Here is a 25,551-nt window from a genome sequence, read left to right on the forward strand (position 1 = left end):
TCACATTGTGATATTATAGTTCTCAACAGTTAAGACCCCATCACTCTTATGATTTTGATTGAACTGTGCTTTCACACCATTTTAGATGATCTCTCAGTTATTCTCGGTCTCTCTTGGGTTTATCCTTTAAACACCTCCAACCAAATAATCATTTGGGAAATGAAACGCCATTTGATCGTGTGCTATGATGTGTAGTTGCGCCTAGACACAGGTGGACACGAAACGACTGGCACCCCTGCCTCTTCATGGGGGCGGGACAGTCATTTTAGGCCCGACTGTATCTGAGCGCAGATACACACCATAATGTTTATTTTGTAACTTTTTCGTAGGACACTCAGCCTTACCTTTATACATCCTCTCATCAAATATTTACAGAATTCTTCATCTGAACCATTCACCTTTTAAGTATATCTATCGAAAAGAGTCATATGCGGTTCATTTACAAGTCAGTGGTTATTTATTAATGGATGATCAGGCCAATATCGATATTAGTATTGGGTCAGGCTACCGATACATATCAGCCAATATGCAGATACAATATCGTGTTTTAGTTCTTTGCTCTGTAGGTGTATTTAGAATTTGTCACATTCTTTCGATTGTTCAATATCATATTCTCAAATGTTCTTTTTAGGTGGAGAGTAAGAGAAAAATTCAAAATAATTTGAAGAGTTATCATTGTCAGATATATATAAATACTGATAAAACAAGTTTAGAGAAGAAGAATGTTACCATGGCCTGCACCAGCACAAGACCAATGAGGGGACACAAGGGGTCACCCCCTTGTGTGTGTGTGTGAGCATAAGGCTATGCAACCAGGCAACAATCTTTTTCTCTAAAATTTATGATGATGCAAAAATCCAATCACAAGGTGAAATCATCAAGGGTGAAAAGAGATTCTTCATTCTCCATGGGTGAAAAAACACTTTCCATCTCAACACAAGAAGGACCTCAAAACCCAAGCTGTTGCAAGGGCCACAAAGGCACAGATCACCACTCAATTCAAAGTCCATTTCAGTTTTAAGACTTCAAAGACCAACTATTTCATGGGGCCCATTGCTAATAAATATAGCTGACCAATGACCATGGCAAAAAGCATTGCACTGATTGGACCACGTATCAAGGTTCTATTTTTTTAATCCTCTTTCCAAAATGTCTCTCTTTTTGTTTTTCCTTTTTTTTTGAAATTTTTATGGGGGTGGCTTTTTGAACGCTTGGATTGATCATTGGTGGTCTCAATAAAATATGTCTCTTTTTCTTTTATTTTCTTGACATCCAAACATAACCTGAATGTATGAAAAGAAATAAAATTTGGTAATGATCATCTATAATAATGGAAAATTCAAATTTATAATTTATATAAATAAAGATTACCTACTCTTAATTTTCATAACTATCTTACTAAAATAATATTTTATGCATAAAAGAAAAAGAACACCTTAATTAAAGAGAAGAGAGAATAAAAGGAAACATGCGAAAAAGCTAAAGACTGGTTGTAAAAAGTAATTCTTTTTCTTTTTTGAATCCCTAATCCAATTTTTTTTTAGCCCTTTTACTGTGTTATTTTTCATTCCAAACCAAAGCCTCCTGTGAGAAGAGAGAGAAGAGAGAGAAGAGAGAGAAGAGAGAGAAGAGAGAGAAGAGGTTTTTCATTTTTCTGACAAACAAAAACGGCTACAGCAAAGAGAAGAAGGATTACTGTCTGTCTGACCTTTTCCGTTAGTGGGTTTTCTGGATTTCGACTACTGACTTTTTTGCTTGCTCTTATATCTCTCATCAGGACCAGTTGAGCTCTTTGTGAGTATTATTATAATCGCTCATTTTCTTATTTTCAGTTGGGCATCTTCCTTCTTCTTCCAATTCTTCTCTTTAGCTTTTTGAGGAAAAAAAATTTTCATCTATATTAATTTAGTTGTATTTTATCTCTTTAATTTTTGCTTAGTTTTAATATTTTCCGTCTTCTTTGAATACGTTTAGTGAAGAATGCTATCCTGTTTTTCTAGATCATATCCGGATCTTCTTGCCTTTTGATCCAGCCGAATTACAAGTAATTTGGGGAACATAATGGAAAAAAGCGAAAGCTGAGATTATACTTCTTTCTTCTTGCACCCTTCTTTTCCTGGCCCTTGGTTTTAATTGGGACAGCATATAAGACATAAGGTTCCGGGGTGTGTTTCTTGATCTTTGGTTTGAGTTGTCTTCTCTTGCATCTGGGTTTCTGATTTTATGATAAAAAGTTGTCTTTTTTCCCCTTAATCTCACTTGGGTTTTAGAGAAAGAAGGGGAAAATATCATCTTTCGGAAAGTTGAAAAGCTGAGGGGGTTTTCTGCTCTTGTGGGTTGATTGAAACTTCGTTGTTTTGTTTGATCTTGGATTTGGAAGGGCGTTTCAGAACAAAAATTTCGCTTTAATAGTGGCTTTGATTATTCTCTTCAGATGAAGAGGGGGACCTGGCCCCCGTATTTGGAAAAACTGAAGAGGAGGGAAAGAGCACCAGTATTCAGATGGGGAAGTAGAGATAAAATATTTGGGTGGATGAGAAGACAGTCAACTGGTAACACTGTTTTGATATGGGTTGATGAATCTCGGTTATTCTTCTCTTACTGATACCAGGGGTTTTCTGTTTTGTTGATTGAGTGTTTTCTGTTTTGAAGGAGCTGTAGGAAACCACTCACCTAGCAGGTTTCTGGGCTTAAGAGGAGCTGCTTGTTTATTAACTCAATTATGATCAAGCAGATACTTGGTAGGCTCCCTCGGAAGCCCTCTAAGTCGGCTGAAAATCGTGAATCAGGTGGATCCTCTGGCCCTTCTTCAAATTCTTCTGCCAGTTCAAGAAGCAACGATCTATCAAATAGCCGGTCTATGAACCCAAACCATTCATCTCTTCCAGCCTCTAATTCTGCTTCAAATTCTGGGGTCAATCATGGGAATAAGCTTTCATCAATCGCAAACTCAAAGATGAATGGAAATTCTGCAACATGTGCCTATGAGGCACTGCCTAGTTTTAGGGATGTCCCCAGCTCTGAGAAGCAAAACTTGTTTATCAGAAAGCTGAACTTATGTTGCTTCGTGTTTGACTTCACTGACCCAACAAAGAACCTGAAAGAAAAGGAAATCAAACGGCAGACTCTGCTAGAGCTTGTGGATTTTGTTACTTCTGCAAATGGGAAGTTCACAGAAGCTGTCATGCAAGAAATAATAAAAATGGTATCGGTGAATTTGTTTAGAGCGTTCACATCCCCACCGCGTGAGAACAAGATTCTAGAAGCCTTTGATTTGGAAGAGGAGGAACCTTTAATGGACCCTGCATGGTCACACCTGCAAATTGTGTATGAGTTCCTTCTGAGGTTTGTTGCATCCCCTGAGACAGATGCAAAGTTAGCTAAAAGGTACATCGATCACTCATTTGTTCTCAGGCTGCTAGATCTCTTTGACTCTGAAGATCCCAGAGAGAGGGAATATTTGAAAACAATTCTACACCGTACCTATGGAAAATTTATGGTACACCGCCCATTCATCCGGAAAGCTATCAATCACATCTTCTACCGTTTTATGTTTGAAACAGAGAAGCATAATGGGATTGCTGAATTGTTAGAGATTTTGGGCAGTATAATCAATGGGTTTGCTCTACCGCTGAAGGAAGAGCACAAACTGTTTCTTGTTCGAGTTCTGATTCCACTTCACAAACCAAAATGCATACCCATGTACCATCAGCAGTTATCTTACTGCATTACACAATTTGTAGAGAAAGATTGTAAGCTTTCTGATACTGTTATAAGAGGCCTATTGAAGTATTGGCCAATCACTAATAGTTCAAAAGAGGTCATGTTCTTAGGTGAGCTGGAGGAGGTTTTGGAAGCGACTCAGCCTCAAGAGTTCCAGCGCTGTATGGTACCATTATTCCGCCAGATTGCTCGTTGTTTGAGCAGTTCACACTTTCAGGTAGTAACTTTTGCAAGGTTTTGTTACCAGCTACTCCCTTTTCCTATTCCTTTCTGCAGGAGACATGCTTCCGTTGCTTCAACGAAATGGTTTTTCTGTATGTTGCTTCTCTTGCTCCAAGTAAATGGTTTTATGTTTTATTCGTTACGATCTCATATCTTTGTTTAATTCAAATGGAGACTAAATGGTCTCCTCCAATCAACAATAAGAGGTATGGTTTACCTTGTTGTATACTTATCACATTATTGTTTGTTAATAATCCAGCCTTTATCTGTACATTCTTCCCCCTCTCTTTGGATGATGCTGTTCAGGATCATAGGTTAAAATAGACAAAGTCATATGTACTGTTTCAAAATGATCTAGAATCTTTTTCTTCCTTTTATGGCTTCAGCCTTTTATAATGCTTTGGCTTGTGTTTGATGCATCCCCACGTGTGTTTTATCGAGAATAGTTGTGCTTATATTTATAACAATGAATAGAAGGAAAGGGAAGAAGTTTTTTTACATGTTTGGGTTCTTTTTCGGCTGGAAATGAGTCATGAATGATGGATTGTCTCATCCATGGGAAACCTCTCATTTACATCTAGTAATGAAGGACATTTGTGGAGCTGTCTGGTTTGTTGGATTTCTTAGAGGAGATCCATGGTTCAGTGCATTAGAGGAGAAACAGGAGGATATGGATGTGGATATGTTCTCACTTATTTTCTTCTGCTGGACTGTAACTGGCCAAGATGGGGTTAAAGTTGTGATTGGTTCCCTCTTCTCGGTTCTAACATATGCTTGATGGGAGTAGAAACTGGCCATCGAGGCCAAGAGTCTGTAATCAAGGAGTCCTGTGGCAGAAATAATCCCAGAATTCAGCTCACTGACATAATGGCTCATTGGGTCCTTGGAGATTTGGGGAAGTTGGGGTAATAGAGTTAAATTTGTGTGGTCCAAGACTGGTTTTGGAGATACTTGTTTCGTTGATTGTAGCAGCAGTGAGGGGAGGGAATTTGTAGTTATTTTTGTTGGCTGAAGTGAGGGTAAAAATTTCTTTATCAAGTCCCAAAAGCAACCTATCATTTTGGCTGCTTCTGAAAGGAATTTTTTTTTGTTCCTCATCATCATCTCATACTAAGAATGTTGTCCACCTCCATTAGTTTCCATTGGGACCTGGAACTGAGATTCTAACCATCTAACGTAAGATGATACTGTTGTAATTTGGGTATACTCATAGGTGTATTCTGCCCTAAGGGTATACTTGTAATTTTGTTCTTTTCTCCTTTATTATAAATAGAACTTGGCTGTGATCCCTTGGGACACAAGCAATTATCCCCCAATAACTTCCATCATGGTATCAGAGCGGGAATCAGTCTTGGGATCCCTGTCCTAGTACCTGTCCTTTTGTCTAGCGCCACCGCCATTGTGAAGCAACACAGCAGCACCGCCAGCACCCTTACGCCTCTCTCTTTCTCTTTTTCCTCTCGCAACTCACTCTCTCACCACTCTTAACACCACTGCCCCTCCCTCTCGACTCCCTCACACCTCTCGCGGCCTCTTTTCGTGACTCCCTTCTTTCCTCTACTGCAAGAGCTTTGTCTTTCTTTCCCTCTCTTCTACAGCCCTCTTCCTCTTCTCCGGGAGGCTTCTACATGATCTAACCCTCAGTGGTTCTCTTTTCCCACCAAGGGTCCCTTTTTTTGTGTTTGGTTTGCATCGTATGGACTAAACCAGCGACTTCCTTTTCCGCTGGATTTTCCTTGTGATGCTCTTTTGCTTCAGCAGCTTTTTCAACTTTACCGTGATGTAGCGAGCAGTTGGGATCATCATTTGATCAGCAATCATGTCTGGTGAAAGTACCACATCTATTAACACTGAAGGTGTGACTCGCAACCCTAATAGTGACTGTCCTTTGTTCCCAGTTAGCTCCATCAACTAGGATGGCCACAACTATTTGATGTGGTCACGTTCTTGCTTCCTCTCTATTGCTGCCCGTGGCTTTACCGGATACCTTATGGGTGAAGTTGTGAAGCCTACGACTGCTGGTCCTTCGTTACAAAAATGGACTTCTGATGACTCTCTTGTCGTGTCCTTCTTGATTAACTCTATGCAACCTTCGATTGCTCGTGGCTATTTTCTCTTAGACTCTACTGAGAAGATTTGGAAAGCAGCCAAGGAAACCTACTCTTAGGTTGGAAACGCTGCACAAGTCTATGAGTTGCGGAAGAAAATTCATGGAACCCCCCAGAATGAGATGTCCTTGTCCCAGTACTATCCTGAGTTGCGCAGCATGTGGCAGGAACTTGATTTCTATGAGACCTTTCAGGCTACATGTTATACCGATGCTGCCAACTTCAAGAAACGTGAAGATATGATCTGTGTTTATGATTTTTTGGTAGGATTGAATGTGGAGTATGATCATATGCAATCCCAGTTTCTCAGTTGGGACCCGTTCCCTTGGACTAGTCCTATGCTCTAGTTCAGCTTGAGGAGAGCCGTTGGACAGCCATGCTACAACCCGTTTCCCAGGAGAGATCAGCTCTCTACACTAGCATAGGCTTTGGTTCTCAGTCACGGAGTGGTTCTACCCACACTTCTGATCGTGAACTGGTGATTCGGCGAAATGTGAGTATTGCGGGAAAGAACGTCACACGAAGGATTATTGTTGGAAGTTACAATGCCGTCCTACCTCCACCGCTACATGTGGACGTGGCTGTGGCCGTGGACGTGGTGCCTCGGACACTGCTTATGCACATCACACTGAGGTGCCACCTCCTGCATCCACCAAGGGCCAGTTTTCTTAGGATGAGTTACTTGTTCTCCGCCGACTGATGTCTAGGCTAGAACCCACTTCTTCATTAACACAGACTTCTACGGCTTCTGCCACCTGTAGTTCGATCTCTTCTGCCTCCAACTTTGTGCACTCAAGTATCACTTTTGTTGGTCATTGTGCTTCTACTATTCCATCATCTTGAATAATTGAATCTACAGTCCATGTAACTGGTTCCTCTAGTCAGTTTTCTACCTTTTATCCAGGGTCAGGTAAGGAACTTGTTCAAGTAGCTGATGATTCTTTTTCCTGTGTCTTTGGGAAAGGATCCATCTCTTGTTCTACTTCTTTACCTTTATCCTCTGTTCTCTATGTGCCCAATTTTTCTACTAATCTTCTTTTTAATAGTAGTATTTCTCGGGGCTTAAATTGTATGGTCACATTTTTTCCATCTCATTGCGTGTTTCAAGACTTGGTGACGGGAGAACGATTGACAGTGGTAGATTGAGTGGTGGTCTATATCTGCTATAGGACAGTCACCCTGCGGCTTCAATTCTTACCTCTCGAACTCATCAGTTGGATTCGTTTGCTTTTGCTTCCATTTCCTCCTTATTAGAGTTACATCAGTGGCATCGCCATTTAGGCTACCCACCTCTTAGGACTTTATCTCTTGTTTTTCCTAGTCTATTTCAGAAGTGTAATCCTAATGACTTTTTCTGTGATGCTTGTGTTTTTTGCCAAGCAAACTCGTGCTGTTTACCCTCTTTCAGAACACATGAGTTCTGAACCTTTTGTTTTAATTAACTCTGATATTTGGGGTCCCTCTCGTTGTGTGTCTATTTGTGGTTATCATTATTTTGTGACTTTTATTGATTGTCATTCTTGTGCTACTTGGATATATTTGATGCGTCATAAGAGGAGATGCTTCATTGCTTTCAGCTTTTTCAGCATATGATTAAAACCCAGTTTAATGCTATTGGTAAAGTTCTCCGCAATAATAATGGTCGCGAATATTTTGAGGGATCTTTTCAGTTCTATCTTGCTGTTGAAGCATCATCCATCAAACTAGTTGCCTGGATACTCCAGCGCAAAACGATGTTGCAGAAACCGTCACCTTTTGGAGGTCACACACGCTCTAATGTTTGAAATACATGTCCCTAAACATTATTGGAGTGAGTCCGTCTTTACTGTTGTCTACTTAATCAACTGCATGCCTTCTCGCGTGTTGAGTTCCTAGTCTCCTTTGAATGTTCTCCAACAACAATCCTCTTTTACTCTTCCTCTACGGGTCTTTGGTTGTGTGTTTCGCACACAACCATCACTTTGCTAGCAAACTTGACCCTCGGGGGCTCCGGTGCATTTTCGGTGGCTACTCTGTCACTCAGAAGGGCTATAAGTGTATGTTTGTCACTATGGATGTCGTGTTTCATGAGTCCGTTGCTTATTATTCCTCGGCACCTCTTCGGGGGGAGCATTCTATTGACGACATGCCGCTAATTCTTCTCGATAATCCCTCCTTGTCTCGTCCTGAGCTCGATGTGCTCCCCTTTGTGCAAGGGGAGCAGCCTTCTACTAACAGTGTACCAAGTGCTAAACCATTGTAGGTGTTCACTCGCTCTCCGTCTTGCAAAGATTCAGCCAATATTACCACTACTGCTGCTCTACTTGGCCAACCGCTCTCTTCAGATAATCTGAACCTGGCATAGTTGTCAACCTAGGTGTCCAGGCGACTTAGTCGACTTGTGTGCCTTGTTGGTGTCGCCTTGATTTTGGACAATCTCCAACACCTTGGGTCCCCTAGACGCCGTGACAACTATGGAACCTAGTAACCTTTGTCATCCTAGTGATGACTCTTTGAATTTGCCTATTGCTGTCCGCAAAGGGAAAAGGAGTTGTACCCAACACCCAATTTCTCATGTTGTATCTTATGATTCCCTCTCTCCTACCTATCGTGCATTTTTTTTCTTCATTGTCTTCTACTTCTATTCCCCAGTCTTGGCAAGATGCAATGGCAGATTTGAGATGGAGAGGCTATGATAGAGGAGATGAGAGCCCTTGGAAAAAATGATACATGGAACCTTGTCTCTCTTCCTTCAGGCAAGAGACCCGTGGGCTGCAAATGGGTATATACGGTAAAACAAAAAGCTGATAGAACAGTGGATCGATATAAAGTTAGGTTGGTTACAAAAGGGTTTCACCCAAATGTATGGGATTGACTACCAGGAGACATTTGTACCTATTGCAAAACTAAACACCGTTCGAGTTATCCTTTCATGTGTTGTTAACTTGGGTTGGGATCTACAACAACTTGATGTTAAAAATGCTTTCCTCCATGGTGAACTTGAAGAAGAGGTATATATGGAAGTTCCTCAAGGATTCTCAAGTAAGGAAACTCAAGGGAAGGTGTAAGTTGAAGCGTGCATTGTATGGGCTAAAGCAGTCCCCTAGAGCCTGGTTTGAGAATTTTCATAAGGCTGTGGTCACAACTGGGTACACTCAAAGTAATGTTGATCACACCTTGTTCATTAAGCGGTCAAGTGATCACATTATTGTTCTCATTTTCTATGTTGATGATACCGTCCTTACTAGAAGTGACTCAGCTGAAATAGCTAAATTGACAATATTTGGGACAAGATTTTGAGATCAAAGATTTAGGGCAATTGTGGTACTTCCTTGGGATTTGAAGTTGTTCGTTCTTGTAAGGGAATCTTTCTCTCTCAAAGGAAGTATACCTTGGATCTTTTATCCGAGATTGGGATGCTTGGTTGTTGCCCTGTTGATACTCCTCTCGAAGCAAACACACATCTGAAGGGCAAAGATGGTGAGCCAATTGACAAAGGAGGCTATCAGCGACTGGTGGGAAGGTTGATATATCTCTCCCTTACGCAATTAGACATTGTTCATGCTGTGAGTCTGGTGAGTCAGTATATGCATGACCCATACTCGACCCACTTAGATGCTGTGTATCCTATTCTAAGATACCTAAAGTCAGCTCCAGGGTAAGGGGTTCTTTTTTCTCCTCATAGTCACATGGGTGTGAAAGGCTTCACTGATGCCGATTGGGCAGGCTCTCCTAATGATCGAAGGTCCACATTTGGCTATTGTACCTTTGTAGGAGGTAACCTTGTGACTTGGCAGAGTAAGAAGCAAGCTGTTGTTGCTTGGTCTAGTGCAGAGGCTAAATTCCGTGCTATGACACATGGCATATGTGAGTTTTGGTGGCTGACAAGGTTCAAGAACTCAGTTTTGCCCAGCCAAAAAACCGAGTTGGGCTGAGATCTCGGCGAGTGGGTGTAAAATTATTTTTTGAACTCGAAGGTTGGTTTCGATGGGTTTTAGACCTAGTTTGGGCCTGGAACTTGGTACTTAGCCTATTTTAGGCCAATTAAACACAATGGCACTATTAGATTTGCAAAAACAAAGTCCAAATAGGAGTTTCACTTCAGACCCTAGGTTGGTAGGCGACGATGTACTAATAGGCCCTATTCTACACATAATTTAGTAATTGAAAGCAATCAAATCATACAATTAATAGAAAACAACTTAAATAAACATTACAAATGTAAAAGTGTACAATACATCAATCTTAACTTATTACATATATCTCTATCATAAACCACCGTCGAAAATCCTAAAAAATCAGGTCAAATGCACACTTCTTTGTCGAGTTCTGGAGAGATCTCGATTGTCTCGGTCGAGATATGTACATTATAAAGGTAAGTTTGGTCCAAATCTCGAACCGAGATCTCGACCGAGTTGGGGTAATATTTCATTTCGCCTCAAGTCTTGTCTCGCTTTTTTCAAAAAGAGAGATATTACCAAGATCTTGAAGTGGTGGCTTAAGGGTCTTCTTTATCATGACCTTGGTGTTAATTCCAATTCACCCATGACTCTGTACTATGATAGCAAATCTGCTATTAGTATTGCCCACAATCCTGTTCAGCATGACAAGACAAAGCACGTTGAGATAAACCGCCATTTCATCAAGGAGTTATATGTATCCCATTTGTTCAATCTGGTGATCAATTGGCTGATGTCTTCACTAAAGGGCTTTGTAGTAAGGTGTTTCATTCTATTCTGTGCAAGTTGGGCATATGTGATAAATATGCACCAACTTGAGGGGGATTGTTGTAATTTGGGTACACTCATAGGTGTATTCTGCCGTAAGGTCATCAGATACGTTGTATGATTGCAGAAGATGAAAGACCTTTTGGGCCATGGAACAGAGTGGCAGTCTCTGTGCAGATGCTTTTATCTTTTGGGAATAGATCCACCATCTCCTGGGGGCTATTTGGGGACTAGTGCTGCTACTGTCTTTTCCCCTTTGCTTGCAAGAAATCTGTGTATGTGTCAACTATTAGGATTATCTGTTCAGAGTGTACAATAAAGGATCAACGACTGGCCCTTGACAGACGTATGTCACATCTCTGCATAGTTGTCAAGGCGTTTTCTAGTTCAGAGTTTACAATAAAGGACCAATGACTGTGGCCCTTGGCAGACATATGTTACAATAGTTGTCAAGTTGTCGCCTCGCAAGGTATGAGATTATGGTTTAGACTCAGTTGAAACCGAAATATTGTGGGTTTCGACTGAAACTCTTCATGTTTCGTTTAGTCATTAAAGTGGTCAAATGGCCATATTTTGGACCAAAACTTTAGGTAAACCCTAATTAATTGTTTAGGAGAGAGTCCTATGTGAGGTGAGAGACCTTGAAGTGAGAGGCTTAGGTGCGAGTCAGATACTCAAACCATCTATTCCCTTCTTCTTCCTCTTCTTCTCTATTTTCTAATTTATTGCTTATTTACTATTAAGAGTTATGGAGCTTATATTGCTGGGATTGGTGGTATTAAGTGATGTTGTTAGCATGGAACAATCCTACTGTGGAATTAGTTCCTTAGTCTCGTTGGGGACTGGTTCTACATTAATAAAGGGGGAAGATTCCCGAAGCTGCCAGTGTAGGAGTCTCCCACGCCAATGGCAGCGTGCGGGACGGTATCATTAGTAGGGGACCCATATGGTAAGAGAAGAGAGAAAAAATGAATAAAAAGCCCTGTGAGAGGGTGTCTGTTTAATGGACAGCATGGGGATTTTTTTCCCTAAAATGTAAAATGAAGGTTACAAGAATAACCCGAACAAATAACAAATTCCCATCTACTCCTTTTTTTACCGAAATCCTGATTTAGGTCCGGTTCGTCTCAGTCTAGGTTTCCAGGTTGGGTTTTGTTGGTCCAACCAAGATAATGCTACGGCATCACTGGAAGATGGAACTAGTCCCCGAAATGACCGAAACAGTGCATTTTTTCGTGAGTTTTGCTTGGCCATTTTGGGGGGCAAACAGTCGAAATGACTAAGACTTTAAACCAAAATTATGCTGCTTCTGGGTTTCACCTCCTGTTTTGTCTCAGGCATGTCAAAACGAGCTAAATTTTGCTGAGATTTCAGCGAAATTGTGAACTATGGTTTATATACATTGATGTAATTTAAAGTAATTTTTCCAATATATTTTATATATACACATAAAATATTCCTCCCCCATGCATCTGTGGGCTGGAGAGATTAAACTGATCTGTTAGTAGTTCCTTCCAACGGTCTCAAATTTCCAATTGGTGCAAGAGTCATGAAACGAGTGACAAGCTTTAGGAGGTGGAATGCTGTTCTTCGTAATCTAGTTGCTCACCCTAAGTTACTTCTGATTGTTTTGGGTTGCAGGTCCCAGGGGGTCAACAGCACCACTATACCAAGGCCCATAAATGATGGCCCACACAACTAATTAGAGAACGATTAACAGATATTATGTCTTGGAAACAGCCTCTCCTGCGAAGTAGGGGGGTAAGGCTGCGTACATTAGCCCCTCCCAGACCCTGCAGTAGCGGGAACCTTGTGCACTGGGATGCTCTGTTTTTTTTTAACATATATATATATATATATAGATAGATGTTCTCTGTGCCAGGGGCGCATGCCGCACCCAGGCACATGGGTGTTGGTGAAATGACCACCCTGCCTCCCTGAATACTCAGCCCATATGTCTGGGCGCAGGCTGCGCTGCGGCACAGAGAACATCAGCCCATATATATATTTACCATGCTGCCTGCTTTTGTGTAGCAAGAAACACTTGTCCTGTCCATCAGAATTGAAGTTCCTAACTGAATTAAGGATTAAATGCACAGTTATGTTCTTATCTTAATTTACCTATATGGCATGATAGAGTGTATATGAGGAGGGTTTAAACTGAGTAGCGCCACTAACTGAGTCTTGGTTGCAGGTGGCAGAAAGGGCTCTGTTCTTATGGAACAATGATCACATCGAGAACTTAATCAAACAAAACCGCAAAGTTATACTGCCCATTATCTTCCCTGCCTTAGAGAAAAATGCAAGAAGCCACTGGAATCAGGCAGTTCAGAGCTTGACACTGAATGTACGCAAGATCTTCTCTGATATTGATCCTGGCTTATTTGAGGAGTGCTTGGTCAAGTTTCAGGAGGACGAAGCAAAAGAGAAGGAGATCAAAGCAAAGCGTGAGGCCACCTGGAAACGGTTAGAAGAGATTGCTGCATCAAAAGCTGCAAGTAACGAAGTCGTTCTTGTTACTCGAGTATTCCTCCCCCATGCATCTGTGGGCTAGAGAGATTAAAGAGATCTGTTGGTAGTTCCTTCCAACGGTCTCAAATTTCCAATTGGTGTGAGAGCAATGAAACAGGTGACAAGCTTTAGGAGGTGGAATGCTGTTCTTCGTACTCTAGTTGCTCACCCTTAGTTACTTCTGATTGTTTTGGGTTGTCGGGTCCCAGAGGGTCAACAGCATCACTGTACAGGGAACAAACTGGCCCAAACTTCTGGTTTTATACACAGATTGTATATATGAGGGACAAAGCATATGGGGTTTACAAGCAACTGCAGTTCACAATCATAGAGGAAGATGCTTAGTAATTCTGGCTTTTCTTGGTTGATGTTATAAACTCTAAAGGGTCACATAGAGGAGCTACAAGTCAGAGGTATCTACCTACCTAAGCACATGTACTTCTTTTGCTTCTATTGGTTCCGGAATGCGAATTAAACCACTCAATCATCATTTATTTATGTGTATGCCTTTATTTTTATTTCTTTCAAGAATGGAAGTGTTTATTGGCATGAGTTTCTGTTATGCTTCTTATATACTTGATACATTGGGTAAATGAGAAAGGATATAAATATGAATTGTTTCAATTGTCAATGTTACTGACCACATGAAGGAATCTCTCTCTTTCTCAGAGATTTAGTTCATTAGGTGCTGTCCTTACTATTCCTTTAGTAAAAATGTTAGGGCAAGAGATCGCTGCTAGGTTGTGTGGCCCCTACACCAATGAGAACACACACAAAAGCATTAACATGGATGAGATTTTTTATTTCATGGGTGTAGGAGGTAATTTCGTGAGCTCTTGTGTCTGGGCGCAGATTTCACGCAACCTAGCAGGTGGTTTTGTTTTCCCAAAATGTTAATAACCCTACTTGAAAAGGAACAAGAGTGATACCACTAGCTGATAAGATGGTGTCCTTAGACTAGCTGACTCTAACTTGGATTTGAATTCAAAGAACAGCTTAGATTTGAATCCCATGAAATTTAAGATTCGAAAATGTTTAAAAGAACTCTGTTCTTTTAAATTTCACTGTTAACATACTATAAATAAATGTTGGAAGAGTCTGGTACATTGTGGTGGGCAACTGGTCCATACATTAGAGGTGGACCACTAAGATTGATTTGTGGCTTATAGAAAGGATCATATTTTTATTTTTAATAGTCAGAATGATCATGTTACGCATCCACTTGTTAGAAATGACCTAATTTGTTGGAGCACCCATAAAGATTCTTTCCTTATTTGTTGGAATCAAGATAAAGTAAAACAAAAATAGAATATATGATGTGTAAATTTAGTAACAACAAATTAATGACATGGAGTTACCACAAAGTGACAATTTTAGATTTCTACATTCAATTATGAATAAAGAAAGAGAAATAGATGATTATATTATACAAAGAATTAGAATAAGGTGGATGAAATGGAGAAGTGCATCCTTAGTGTTGTGTGATCAACGTATCCTTTTTAAACTCAGAGAAATTTTATAGAACATTTTTATGGCCACAATGACGTATAGGGCTGAATGTTGGGCAGTAAAGAAAAAACATTTAAACCAAGATATCTCAGTTTCCCAAGTTTTCGAGACGAAACCTATATGTACTACTGTATTGAATAGGTTTCGACATAGTTAGACAATATTTTGGAAATTTCGATAATTTTTTATTTATTTCGACAAAAAGAAATACCAAGTTTCAACCTAGTTTTGAGTTTTGGCCAGTTCATGACATGTCGAGTTTTGCCCAAAAAAATACCAGGTGGGAAATCTCAGTTTCCTGGCTGGTCGAAACCAGCCTCGATAGTGAGTTCTTCAACATTGGGTAAAACTAGAAAGATATATAAAATAAAGAATGAACAAATTAGAATAAACCTATGAGTTGTCCCTATTCATGATAAATTGTGAGAAACTCGTCTAAGATGGCATGAAAATGTGCAACAGAGGCATTTGAATGCTCTAATACAGAGAAGTGATATAGTTCAAATTGAATGAGCAAGAAAAAAATGCCTAAAGTAACCATAGAAAAAGTGTTGAGAAAAGACATGTAGCTTAGAATTGGAATCTTGTATGGTTTCGAATAGAGCATGATTGTAGGAATATGATTCATGTAGTGAACCATTTAATTGGGATATGACTAAGTTGAGTTGAATTGAGTATTTTAATTGAAGAAATCAACAATGAAATTGGCCTCCATGGATTCCGATTCAGCCTGAAGTGACCTAAACCCTAACAGGAAAGTATGAATTTGGAATCGGAATTGGCCGACTTCAGTCCGATTGACGGAAATCAACGATCTGATTACGATTCCTCAAACCGTAGGTGGACTAGAAACAATACTTGGTATTGCGTACTTATTTGTGCCACTTGTGAAGGTAATGACCATTTTGATTGTTGAATAGAGAGGACATGATATTTTAGAAACTAATTAAGTCAAGGCCAAATGTTCTGTGTGTGGGGCTGCTGGCTGCATCCAGACACATGGGGGTGGGCAAAATGATCACCTTGCCCCCTGAATGGCAGTCCCTTTTGTTTGGGCACAGACTGCACTACGGCACAAAGAACATCAATCCTTAAGTCAAATACTCTTCCCTGTATTGACATGTATTTCCATAAATGTCCATTCATGATAGCTAGTACTCCAAGTCTCCAACTAATATTTGATCTCTTCTACTTTTTAGTAACATCTAACGTACCACGTGACACATCTCAGTATAAACCAAGATTTGTTTCTAATCCAAGATTCCAGTAGCCAAAGAAAAAGGTTTTACTGCTGGATGTGAGTTGTCTCATGCTCAACTCTGCGAGACACAAGCCATGTGGGCCCAAAAAGCACTACAGCAGTACAGCTATGATACCCATATTTGCTCATTGCCTTGATGGCCTGCACATGGGCATATGGGGTCTTACTAAATCAATCTAATGATGTGATGAGCTCTATTAACGCTCAGGATTTGGAGTAACTAAGTAGGTTACAATGTCTCACTTTGCAACCATTTCCTATTGAAGGGTTCAAGAGAAGTACAGAGGGTCATCTCTGTAAGTAAGGGTGTCAAATGGTGCGGTTTTGATTCGGTGCATATTTTGTAAGGTAGAAATTAAAATTGCACCGAATAAGAATCACTCAAAATCGTTATATATGTGGTGCAGTTTTAATAATTTCTATTCGATTTTCATTATCTGGTCTACATCCGATTTATAATATCGGTTTCACCTTTGTACCCTTTAATTTTATTTTCTATATCCTTGTTATGTGGGAGAAATTATATTGTCTCATACACATCTAATTCTAGGCAAAGTTCACTTAGACATGCTAGTTGCAATGATAATTTTAAGTGATTACTCAAGGCCGCAAAGTTTCGCAAGGGAAATCAACCTGAGGAGATCACCAATCCATACCCCACTCAATTCATTAATGAAGTCCACTACAACAAGCTCGTACTAAAACCTTCCGTCCAATCATGAATTTGGCACTCAAACTGAAATTCAAAAAAATTTCAATAAAGAGTCCTAATATTTTAGAGTGCTTAACCCCATTTTTAAACAAATAAGAATATTTCTAATCTCGGTTTTCTGTGTGGTTAATCGATGGTTTTCCGGTTTTGAATTGAACTGAATCAATAATAGAACCTATGAGATCGGATTCCCATCACTTTTATACGGTGCGGTTCGGTTAGATCGTAAACGATCGGTTCCGATTCTGACAATCGATTTTGGTTTTCATTTTGACACCCTTATATGTAAGTATGCTATGGGGAAGCAGTTTCCTGTTCTTGAGTGTGGCCTACGCATGCACTCCCGTGTGTCTATTTCTTTCTTCCTCCAAACAAGGGGTAGAGTTGTCTTTTCATATGGGAAGGAGAGAGATAGACACATGGGAGTGTTGGCATAGGCCACTCCCGAACATAGATCTTTTCCCATATGCTATATATCCTGAAATTTAATAAAGGAGGGTATTTGATTGGATTGTTTGTGGAATTTTTTTGCAAATAAAAATATGGACAAGAAGTTTTCCATGATGCCAAACATAATTTTGTATGGGGACAATTTTCCTAGATCTATTGGATAAAAAAATTAGGGTTTTTTACAAATGTCCCCTTAAAAATGCCCATTTATTCAAATGCATCCTTACAACTTTACAAATTGCAAACTCTCTTCTACTTTCAAAACACTGTAACACTTTGGTCCAGTATGCTATTTTGGGATGTTAAACGTTAGTTTCAGGTAAAGATGTCAAATCCTAGTCCGAAACGTTAAGACCGATCGAAAAAACCTGAGACCGAACCGAACCGATCCTTATTGGATTGGTTTTGGACTGTGGTATGACGGGACCGATTGAAAATCGGACCGCACCTGACTGACCAATAAAAAATCAAAGACCGAACCTAATGAAACCAATTAAAAAATAATGAGTATAAGATTATGAATAATTGTATTGATTTCAATATTAGTGAGCAAATTTATGGTTGTAAGGGAAATTGTTACAAATCAATGAGTATGAGGTAATGAAAATAGGGAAATTGATTTGTAACAATACTTGTTCCATTGATCTCCTGTGTGGGGCTAATGAAATATTTTATGTAGTTGAAAAGAGAAAGAGAAGAAAATAGGCACAAACCGAACCCAACTTGAAAACCCGGTACCAAACCGAATCCAAACCGTTATCATAAACCGAAACCGACACGAAAGCAAACCGTATCGAAACCGAAAAGTCCTTATTGGTTCGATTTCGATTTCCCTAATTGCCACACCGAAACTGAAAAAACCGGATCGAACCAACCGATTGACACCCCTACCCAAGTGTTTCACACATTTTGTCTTACTTAGTAAGTTCGCGTATTATACGCGTATCCAAACGTTTAATTCAAGAAAACATATTTTACCGTATATTTTCATATATATATGGTAAAATACTCGTTTTTTAAATGCATCCGTATTATACACGTATTAAACATGAACTATATTTTTTAATTTAAGTTTAGTTTAATTTTTTTTTTAAAAACGCAAAACAAAACCCTCGCATAATACGATTTTGGTCTTCTTCCCTTCGAACCCTAGCCGTCGACTACCCCCACTCCATTCATCTTCGTCATCTCCATTCTCATTTTAGTTCAGGTGGCCGATTAATTACAGCTAGGTAAATTGGTGATTGTTGAGGCAAATGAACTTCCATTGGTGATGTTAGTTCATCTCAGAGATGAGTTCATTGATGTGAGCTCACCTTAGAGATGAGTTATATAGAACACATTATGTCTTATTTTTTTTTCTTATGTCGGATGAGATACTTTTATTGATATTTTGATTTGTTAAATGATAATCTTATGAGATGTAATAGGAAATATTATATCGTGTTTATTTTAGTTGTGAGGTTTCTTTTTGATAAAATCATTATCTATATGCTATTATTTCGTTTATTAAGTGGTGCATGTCTATTACATAGTGAATATATGTCCGTATTTTTGCTTATAGAACGGCCGTATTAAATATGTATCATATTATTGTCGTATGCATATTATTATACCTAATTTTTGAAAAGTATTATTGCCGTCTAATCCGTTTAATTGTCGAACGTATCCATTCCTGATCAATTGCCGTTCCTGAACTTACTAACTAAGTATTTTGTAACACAATCAACAAAGAAGCAGGGCTTAGGGATATTAATAAGCTATACCCAAATGTGGAAATGCTCATACTGAAGAGAGAACGATGGAGAAGAGGGTGAAATAGTAAGGAGGTGTAATCTGTGTTTTTCAAACCACCAAGGAGAGGCGAGTAAAACCGCATTTCGCTCATCTTTAGATTAAACAAGAATATGTATTGATCGGTTCGAACCCTGATTCCTTTTTTAAAACCCTGGTGCAGAATGGAGGAGCAATGGAAAGCATATCTTAGGGTAAGGGTGTCAAAATCAAACCGAAATCGTTTAAACTAAAACTGTGAAACCGTTTGGTTATGGTTTCAAAATTGAGTCTGTTTAGTTAAACGATTTGAACTGAACTAAACCGTTTAACCGAATAAACCATTTAACACTCTTAAATATACATAAATGTGCTAAAAGCAAATAGAAACCGTTTACTGAATCATATCGTACAGTTTAGTAAGTGGTTCGATTATGATTTCAAAGTTGAGACCGCTTAATTAAACGGTTTGAACTGAACCGAATCGATTACATCGAAATCAAACCGATTAACAACCTTACCTTAGGGGCTCCATTTGGTTTCAAGAGAAACTATTTTAAACTTAAAAAGGAAATTTTGATAATCATATTCCATATTTAGTAGTGATGTTTTTTAAATGTAATTTGTATTCCACTTTCCAAATTTAAGAGATTTACAATGCAAAGTGAAATGAATTTTACTAAATATGAAATGATTTAGACTTAAATGATACAATGATGGATAATAATTACAAAAGTGTTTTTTATTTTTTTAAGGTTCTGAAATTTCATTTCCCTTGAAACCAAACGGAGCCGCCAAGATCAGGAGTGCAAACACAACCTTCGATATATTTAGAGGGAAAAAGAAACAGCCTCCGATCTTATTGGTCATTCAAAATCAAATCACAATAAAAAAGAGTATGAAAAATCTGAATTTACGTCTCTCTCTTCTCTCCCCTCTCCCTTCTCTCTTTCGTGATTTCGTCTCTCGCTCTTGCTTTCTTTTGGCTTCAAACTCCTTCGAAAGATCGAATTGAATCAAACTTTTTAATTTGGTTTTTGTTCGTCTTTCATGAAGTCTCCGTATGCAGAGAGCTCCAAATGGAACCAAACGCCATGATTTCACCGTAATTTTCAGAGAAGGAAGGAAACACCGTTATCTCTTCTGCGCTGGTTTCTGCAAGCGAACGTGGGACGGGGGGCCAGGAGGAGAGAGAGGAACAGGAGAGATGCCTAGCGTCGCTGTGAAGTTATATAGTGTATTCTTCAAATTTCTGCTCAAACACCGTTTGCAGAACCATAGCCAAAGCCCTTTGGATGATGATAGCTCTTTTGGTGTCACCACGCGCCCCGAAGAATCAGTCGCCGCCGCTAACCCTTCCTTCACCGACGGCGTTGCCACCAAAGACATTCACATTGATCCTTTCACCTCTCTCTCCGTCCGTATCTTCCTCCCTGAGACCTGTCTTGCTGCCTCCGATTCCGATTCCAAACTCCAAGCTAGGGCTAGGATCAAGGCTTCTGCGAGGTCCTCGAATCCGGATTCTTCACATTCTTCCATCAATGACCATAACAGCCTCCATCGTCGCAACAGCTATGGCCCCTCCACCTCTTCCAAGTCTGCTGCTAATCTGGCTGAGCAGATCCGCAGGAGCAGCTACGGTGGTAGCGCCGAGGCTGAGAGCTTGGCTTCGAAACAGGAGACGGGACCTTACGGGGGTTATTCTCCGTCCCTTGACAATAACCGACGGTCTAGTCGGAAATTGCCAGTTTTGTTGCAATTTCATGGCGGAGGGTTTGTTGCTAGCAGCAAAGACTCATCTGCCAATGATTTCTTCTGCAGACGGATCGTCAAATTGTGTGATGTGATTGTCATTGCGGTTGGTTACAGGCTAGCGCCCGAGAACCGGTATCCGGCGGCCTTCGATGATGGATTGAAGGCTTTGCATTGGTTGGCGAAGCAGGTCAATCTGGCGGAGTGTGGTAAGTCCCTTTTGAGTAAACGTGCTGACGGTTCTGATATCCAGAGATCTGATATTCATCGGCATATTGTTGACATTGGTGCGTCAATGGTGGAGCCTTGGTTAGCTGCCCATGGAGATCCCACGAGGTTACATTTTAATCCACTATTCTTTTTCTGCTTCTGTCTGACATTGGATGATTTCATGCGCTTGTCTTATGGTTGTTCTGTGTTAAGAATTTACTCGTATGTTTTCTGAAACCAAGTTATGCAATGCGACACTTGTTTGGCCAACTTTCAATGCATCTGTTTATCGAAATACTGCCTCTTTAGTAAGAGAAACTGCTGTGATGGAAGTATACTTTGTAAGCATTGTTTTTTTTTTCAAAATAACTTTCTGGTTGATATATAAGTCAATATTACAATTAACAAATGGCCAGACTTGCACAGAATTACATTATTCTTAAATGTTATGTAAGATCAGTTTTTATCTTGTCTTGTAGATTAATAAGACAAGGTTGAGTGTAATGCAATTTCGTAGCAACACAGTTATTTAATTTTTCTCCCTGTGAAACATGTTATGGTACCGTTCTCCAAGGCTGCTTACTGCTGTTTTACCATTTCCTTAATCTCAGGAAGAGGATTACAGACAATGGTAAATTGGTCTGGGTAGATCCGAGGATGTTTGGTTATCAGACCTGGTATATTTTCCTCAATAAAGGAATTAGTGAGTGTTACTTCTTGAAACATATATGATATGAGCTCTGGTGGGATTGAGATGGAATTTCGGAGTTTAAAACCACGATAATTGAGGCAGGTTCCTTTTACAATAGTGCTCACTAGTATTCAGCAGATATCAATAGACGTTATTGTGAATCAGCAAAAAAGGACTCTTCTTGTTATGTCTTACAATTGGAGACTCTATGGCTAGTGGAAAGACTGATACTTAGAGTTTATTCTCTGAGGTTGTTGCCTTGTGGATTTTCTGTTCATATGTTGGGTAAAATTTCTGGAGGTGCAAAACTTGAGCTTGAGGAGATGGCAAATATTAAAAATCTTATCCTGAAGAAGACTGGTGCAAAGTAATGAGTTATCTTCTCATAGAATGTCAACTATGACTCTGTAAGTCTGTCAGGGGGCCATTCAATTGTATGTTCTTGCTCATTAGAGTGCTGAAGTGGCTCAAGTTGTGATGATGATTTAAGTCCTCAATGGAAGGAGGGTGATGATTACCAAGAGGAGTGGCAATGTGATTTGAGAGTTCTGTTTTTAGGGAATATTGAAAGAATAAAGAGTACAAGAAGGCAGACACCTGAAAGATAACAATGTGCCCAGTGATGGATAAGACTGTTAGATTGAAGAAACCAAATCAGGATAGTAACATCAAATCTACAACTCCATCATTGGCTAAGCCATTTGATTTGGGTTACCATCTACCCGAACAAAATGTTCAAGATTGAGTGGGGTAATAGGCCTCCATTCAAATTGTAAGGACCACCTGAACCCAAAACAAACAAGCTAATGATTATAGCCTAGCCATCGTCCATCTCCAACCTCTAAAGGTGCAAAGATGTGCAAATTTTCAGACAATGCAAAGTTTGTACTTTTCTGTTAATTATGCCTCCCTCCCTATTAAGACCATACAATTATCCTGAAGAAATTGTGGAGAGATGGAAAATCATCACTAATGTTGTGAGGATGGGAGTTACTGTACAAGAATTCTGTGTTATATCTACAGTCCAAGAAGGAAAATTTGAATAATGTTGGAAATGAGGTTGGTTATGCAAGAGTCTCTTCTTCATTCTGAGGGCTTATAGTTTATCGCCATATTCTCTTAGTTTGGGAGGTTCTAGGTTTTGTTAATTGTTATTTTGATATCAGATTTTGCTAGCACTTTGGAAAAGTGTTCTAAAAGGGTTTTTATTTTTAAGCCATACATCCCTCCACATGGCTTCATATAAGTGATGTGATGACTTTTCACGATCGTTTTTTAGGTTGCAGAGGCATGGGACTGAATTTGGTTAAAGATAATGACAAAATTGATTAGAAAATACACTACAGAATCTTGACCGTTGGGCCTGGATGCTTTGTCCTTGGAGGAGCTATACTTTTTCAGATGCATGCTTTGTCGTTAATTTCAAATTCATCACCACAAAAGAAATTGTAGTAAGAGACCAAGACTAAACTGAGAACTCATCTTTTATCTGTTACAGTGAAATAAACAACATATTCTGTAGTCTGTGAAGGAGGTTAGAACATTTATCGGTTTCAAAGTCTCACAGAGTTCTTCTGAATTCCAGGGTCCAAATGTTGGATCCTCCTCTTACTTCATGCATGTTTGGCTAAGCTTCTCAGCTTATGGAAGCCGGATTTTGGGGATTATGGGGTTAAAAAGGGCATGGCCAATGAAAACATTTTGTTTGAATCCTTATCTCCAGAAGCTCAAGAAGCCCCAGAAGCAGAGGAGGAGGAGGGGAGAGGAGGGGGAGGGATGGTTCATATGTTTCTTAGGCTTTTGGCAGTAAAGTTCCTAACAAAATGTTTTCACTGGCCTGCCTCTGTCAAACCCTTGTAATCCTTGGAAACTGGCTCCTAGAAACCACTAAGCAGAAGCTGCCGAGAAGCTTTGCCAAATATGCTGCTGGTGATACAAATAAAATCTTGGGCTACTTAAAGCTTACTTTTTGCTGTTGTTAATGTGTAAATACCTCTCCCCAGACAAAATCCATGCAAAAATCTCCACCTTCTCTGGAGCTCCCTTACCTTGTACTGTGTACGTTTTGCTAATTATATTTAGTGGTTGTTATTGCTACCAAACTCAATTGGGAGAGGATTTTTTTGGCTATGCAACCAAAGATCCACAAGTTTGAATGATAATGAGAACTGGATATTTGGATACTGTATTCTATGTTTAATTATCTCCTTTTGAATTTCTCAGTTTCACTAAAACCACTTGTCTGACTTCTCATCTCTACGAGGAAATGTTCAATTATTTAGGTCAGTTGACTGTGTGTGTATTTGCCTATTGTCCTCATTAATGTTCTTCTCATTCTGATTAAGGCAAGAAATTTCATTGGTAATTTGCTGAATGCCTTAACAATACAAGGATGATGCCAGCATTGACATTGTCCTATCTGATGACCCAATACTACCTCCTGAAGCAGTATGCACATTGTCTATTGATATGTCCTCTTGAAGGAGGAAGCTTTTGACTCATTTTGCACATTGCTTGGTGGCTAAAGGCATTGGATCTGTGCAATCACTAATTAGCGATGTACAATTGTGTGAATACTGTGACCTAGGATTTGCACGGTGGTTGTTTTCTAATTCTCACCATCCTGAAAACTGAATCCGAAAGGGTTCAAGCTTGAAATCTATGCTAAGGTTATACTACAACTCAGCCTTATCCCAACTAAATGGGGTCTGCTGAAATCTATGCTAAGATTGTAGGTTTTAATTCTCAGTTCATTGTTTTGCTTGATATTTCTTATCATCTATTTGTTCCTTTATTTTGTTCTAATGTAGCATTTGTATGCTCAAATGTTACAGAAACCCTAACTCATCTTCGTGCCATTCAAACAGGTGCGTACTCTTGGGTGTGAGCTGTGGTGCAAACATTGCAGACTATGTAGCTCGGAAAGCTGTGGAGGCAGGCAAACTTCTGGATCCTGTCAAAGTTGTGGCACAGGTCTTAATGTATCCCTTCTTCATTGGTAGTGTCCCCACACATTCGGAGATCAAACTAGCAAACTCTTACTTCTATGATAAAGCTATGTGCATACTTGCATGGAAACTCTTCTTACCAGAGGAGGAGTTTAGCCTGGACCATCCTGCTGCCAATCCTCTCATTCCTGGGAGGGAGCCACCACTTAAGTACATGCCCCCAACACTAACAGTTGTTGCAGAACATGACTGGATGCGAGATCGTGCCATTGCATACTCAGAAGAGCTCAGGAAGGTTAATGTTGATGCTCCTGTCCTTGAGTATAAAGATGCTGTGCATGAGTTTGCAACACTTGACATGCTCCTTAGGACCCCGCAGGCCCAAGCCTGTGCAGAGGACATTGCGATCTGGGTCAAGAAGTACATCTCACTCAGAGGTCACGAGTTCTCCTATTAAGTAGATGTAAACAAAGGCAGCAATAGTTGCAGCCAGAGCAACATTTTTGTGTATTCTTGTTTCTTTTACAAGGGAGGGAGCATCACAATAATCCCTCCCATTACTCTGGCTGTCCTATACGTGGGGTGTGCTTTCCTGCCAATCTTGCTGTTATAGCTTCAGATTTGTTCCAATCCTTCTTCTTTTTCTTTTTTCTCCCTTCGCTCCTTTTTATAAGAAGTATCATCGGAGATTATGATTTGTTTGGACAGTGAGATGTATTGCCCTCCATGTTCAAGTTCGTGTTCTTCAGATGTTCTAAGAGCGTCTTTGTTCTTGCTTTCTCCATCCCCGTGAGATGTATTATTTGTCATGAATAGAATTCAATTAATCATTCATGCCTGTCGAGAGGAAATTCCCGCTCAAGGAGGACCTAAATAAGAATTCTGCAAGATCTCCACTATGAGGGACATTGATGTGTTCCCAATTTAAATGGAGTTCAAAGCACAGTGCCTCCTTTTAAATGCATGTAAGCAGGT

General features: G+C 39.7%; 2 protein-coding genes across 4 annotated transcripts; both read left to right on the forward strand.

Annotated features, from left to right (window-relative positions):
- The first annotated feature begins 1,636 nt into the window (after positions 1–1,636).
- LOC122671370 (serine/threonine protein phosphatase 2A 57 kDa regulatory subunit B' theta isoform-like) lies at positions 1,637–13,816 on the forward strand. 3 transcript variants are annotated; one of them, XM_043868534.1, is made up of 4 exons: positions 1,637–1,794; positions 2,001–2,165; positions 2,273–3,940; positions 12,954–13,816. In XM_043868534.1, exons 3-4 carry the CDS (start codon positions 2,723–2,725, stop codon positions 13,311–13,313), a joined length of 1,578 nt encoding a protein of 525 aa, XP_043724469.1. In that variant the 5' UTR covers positions 1,637–1,794; positions 2,001–2,165; positions 2,273–2,722; the 3' UTR covers positions 13,314–13,816. The 3 variants fall into 3 exon arrangements, with proteins under 3 accessions (XP_043724469.1, XP_043724468.1, XP_043724470.1); XM_043868533.1 differs by having other exon boundaries at positions 2,001–3,940; XM_043868535.1 differs by lacking the exon at positions 1,637–1,794 and having other exon boundaries at positions 1,932–3,940.
- A 6,195-nt stretch (positions 13,817–20,011) lies between these two features.
- LOC122638241 (probable carboxylesterase 11) lies at positions 20,012–25,404 on the forward strand. The gene is made up of 2 exons (XM_043831108.1): positions 20,012–21,063; positions 24,496–25,404. The coding sequence occupies exons 1-2, from the start codon at positions 20,039–20,041 to the stop codon at positions 25,031–25,033; spliced, it is 1,563 nt and encodes a 520-aa protein (XP_043687043.1). The 5' UTR covers positions 20,012–20,038; the 3' UTR covers positions 25,034–25,404.
- Positions 25,405–25,551: the final 147 nt, after the last annotated feature.

Source organism: Telopea speciosissima, chromosome 8 (genome assembly GCF_018873765.1).
Source record: "Telopea speciosissima isolate NSW1024214 ecotype Mountain lineage chromosome 8, Tspe_v1, whole genome shotgun sequence".
NCBI classification, from domain to species: domain Eukaryota; kingdom Viridiplantae; phylum Streptophyta; class Magnoliopsida; order Proteales; family Proteaceae; genus Telopea; species Telopea speciosissima.

Bases quoted from the DNA above. Each gene is read 5' to 3' on its own strand.
- LOC122671370 (XM_043868533.1), top strand. From the start codon at position 2,723: ATGATCAAGCAGATACTTGGTAGGCTCCCTCGGAAGCCCTCTAAGTCG. The intron at 3,941-12,953 runs GTAGTAACTTTT...TCTTGGTTGCAG, and splicing joins TGAGCAGTTCACACTTTCAG to GTGGCAGAAAGGGCTCTGTT.
- LOC122638241 (XM_043831108.1), top strand. From the start codon at position 20,039: ATGCAGAGAGCTCCAAATGGAACCAAACGCCATGATTTCACCGTAATT. The intron at 21,064-24,495 runs GTTACATTTTAA...CCATTCAAACAG, and splicing joins GCCCATGGAGATCCCACGAG to GTGCGTACTCTTGGGTGTGA.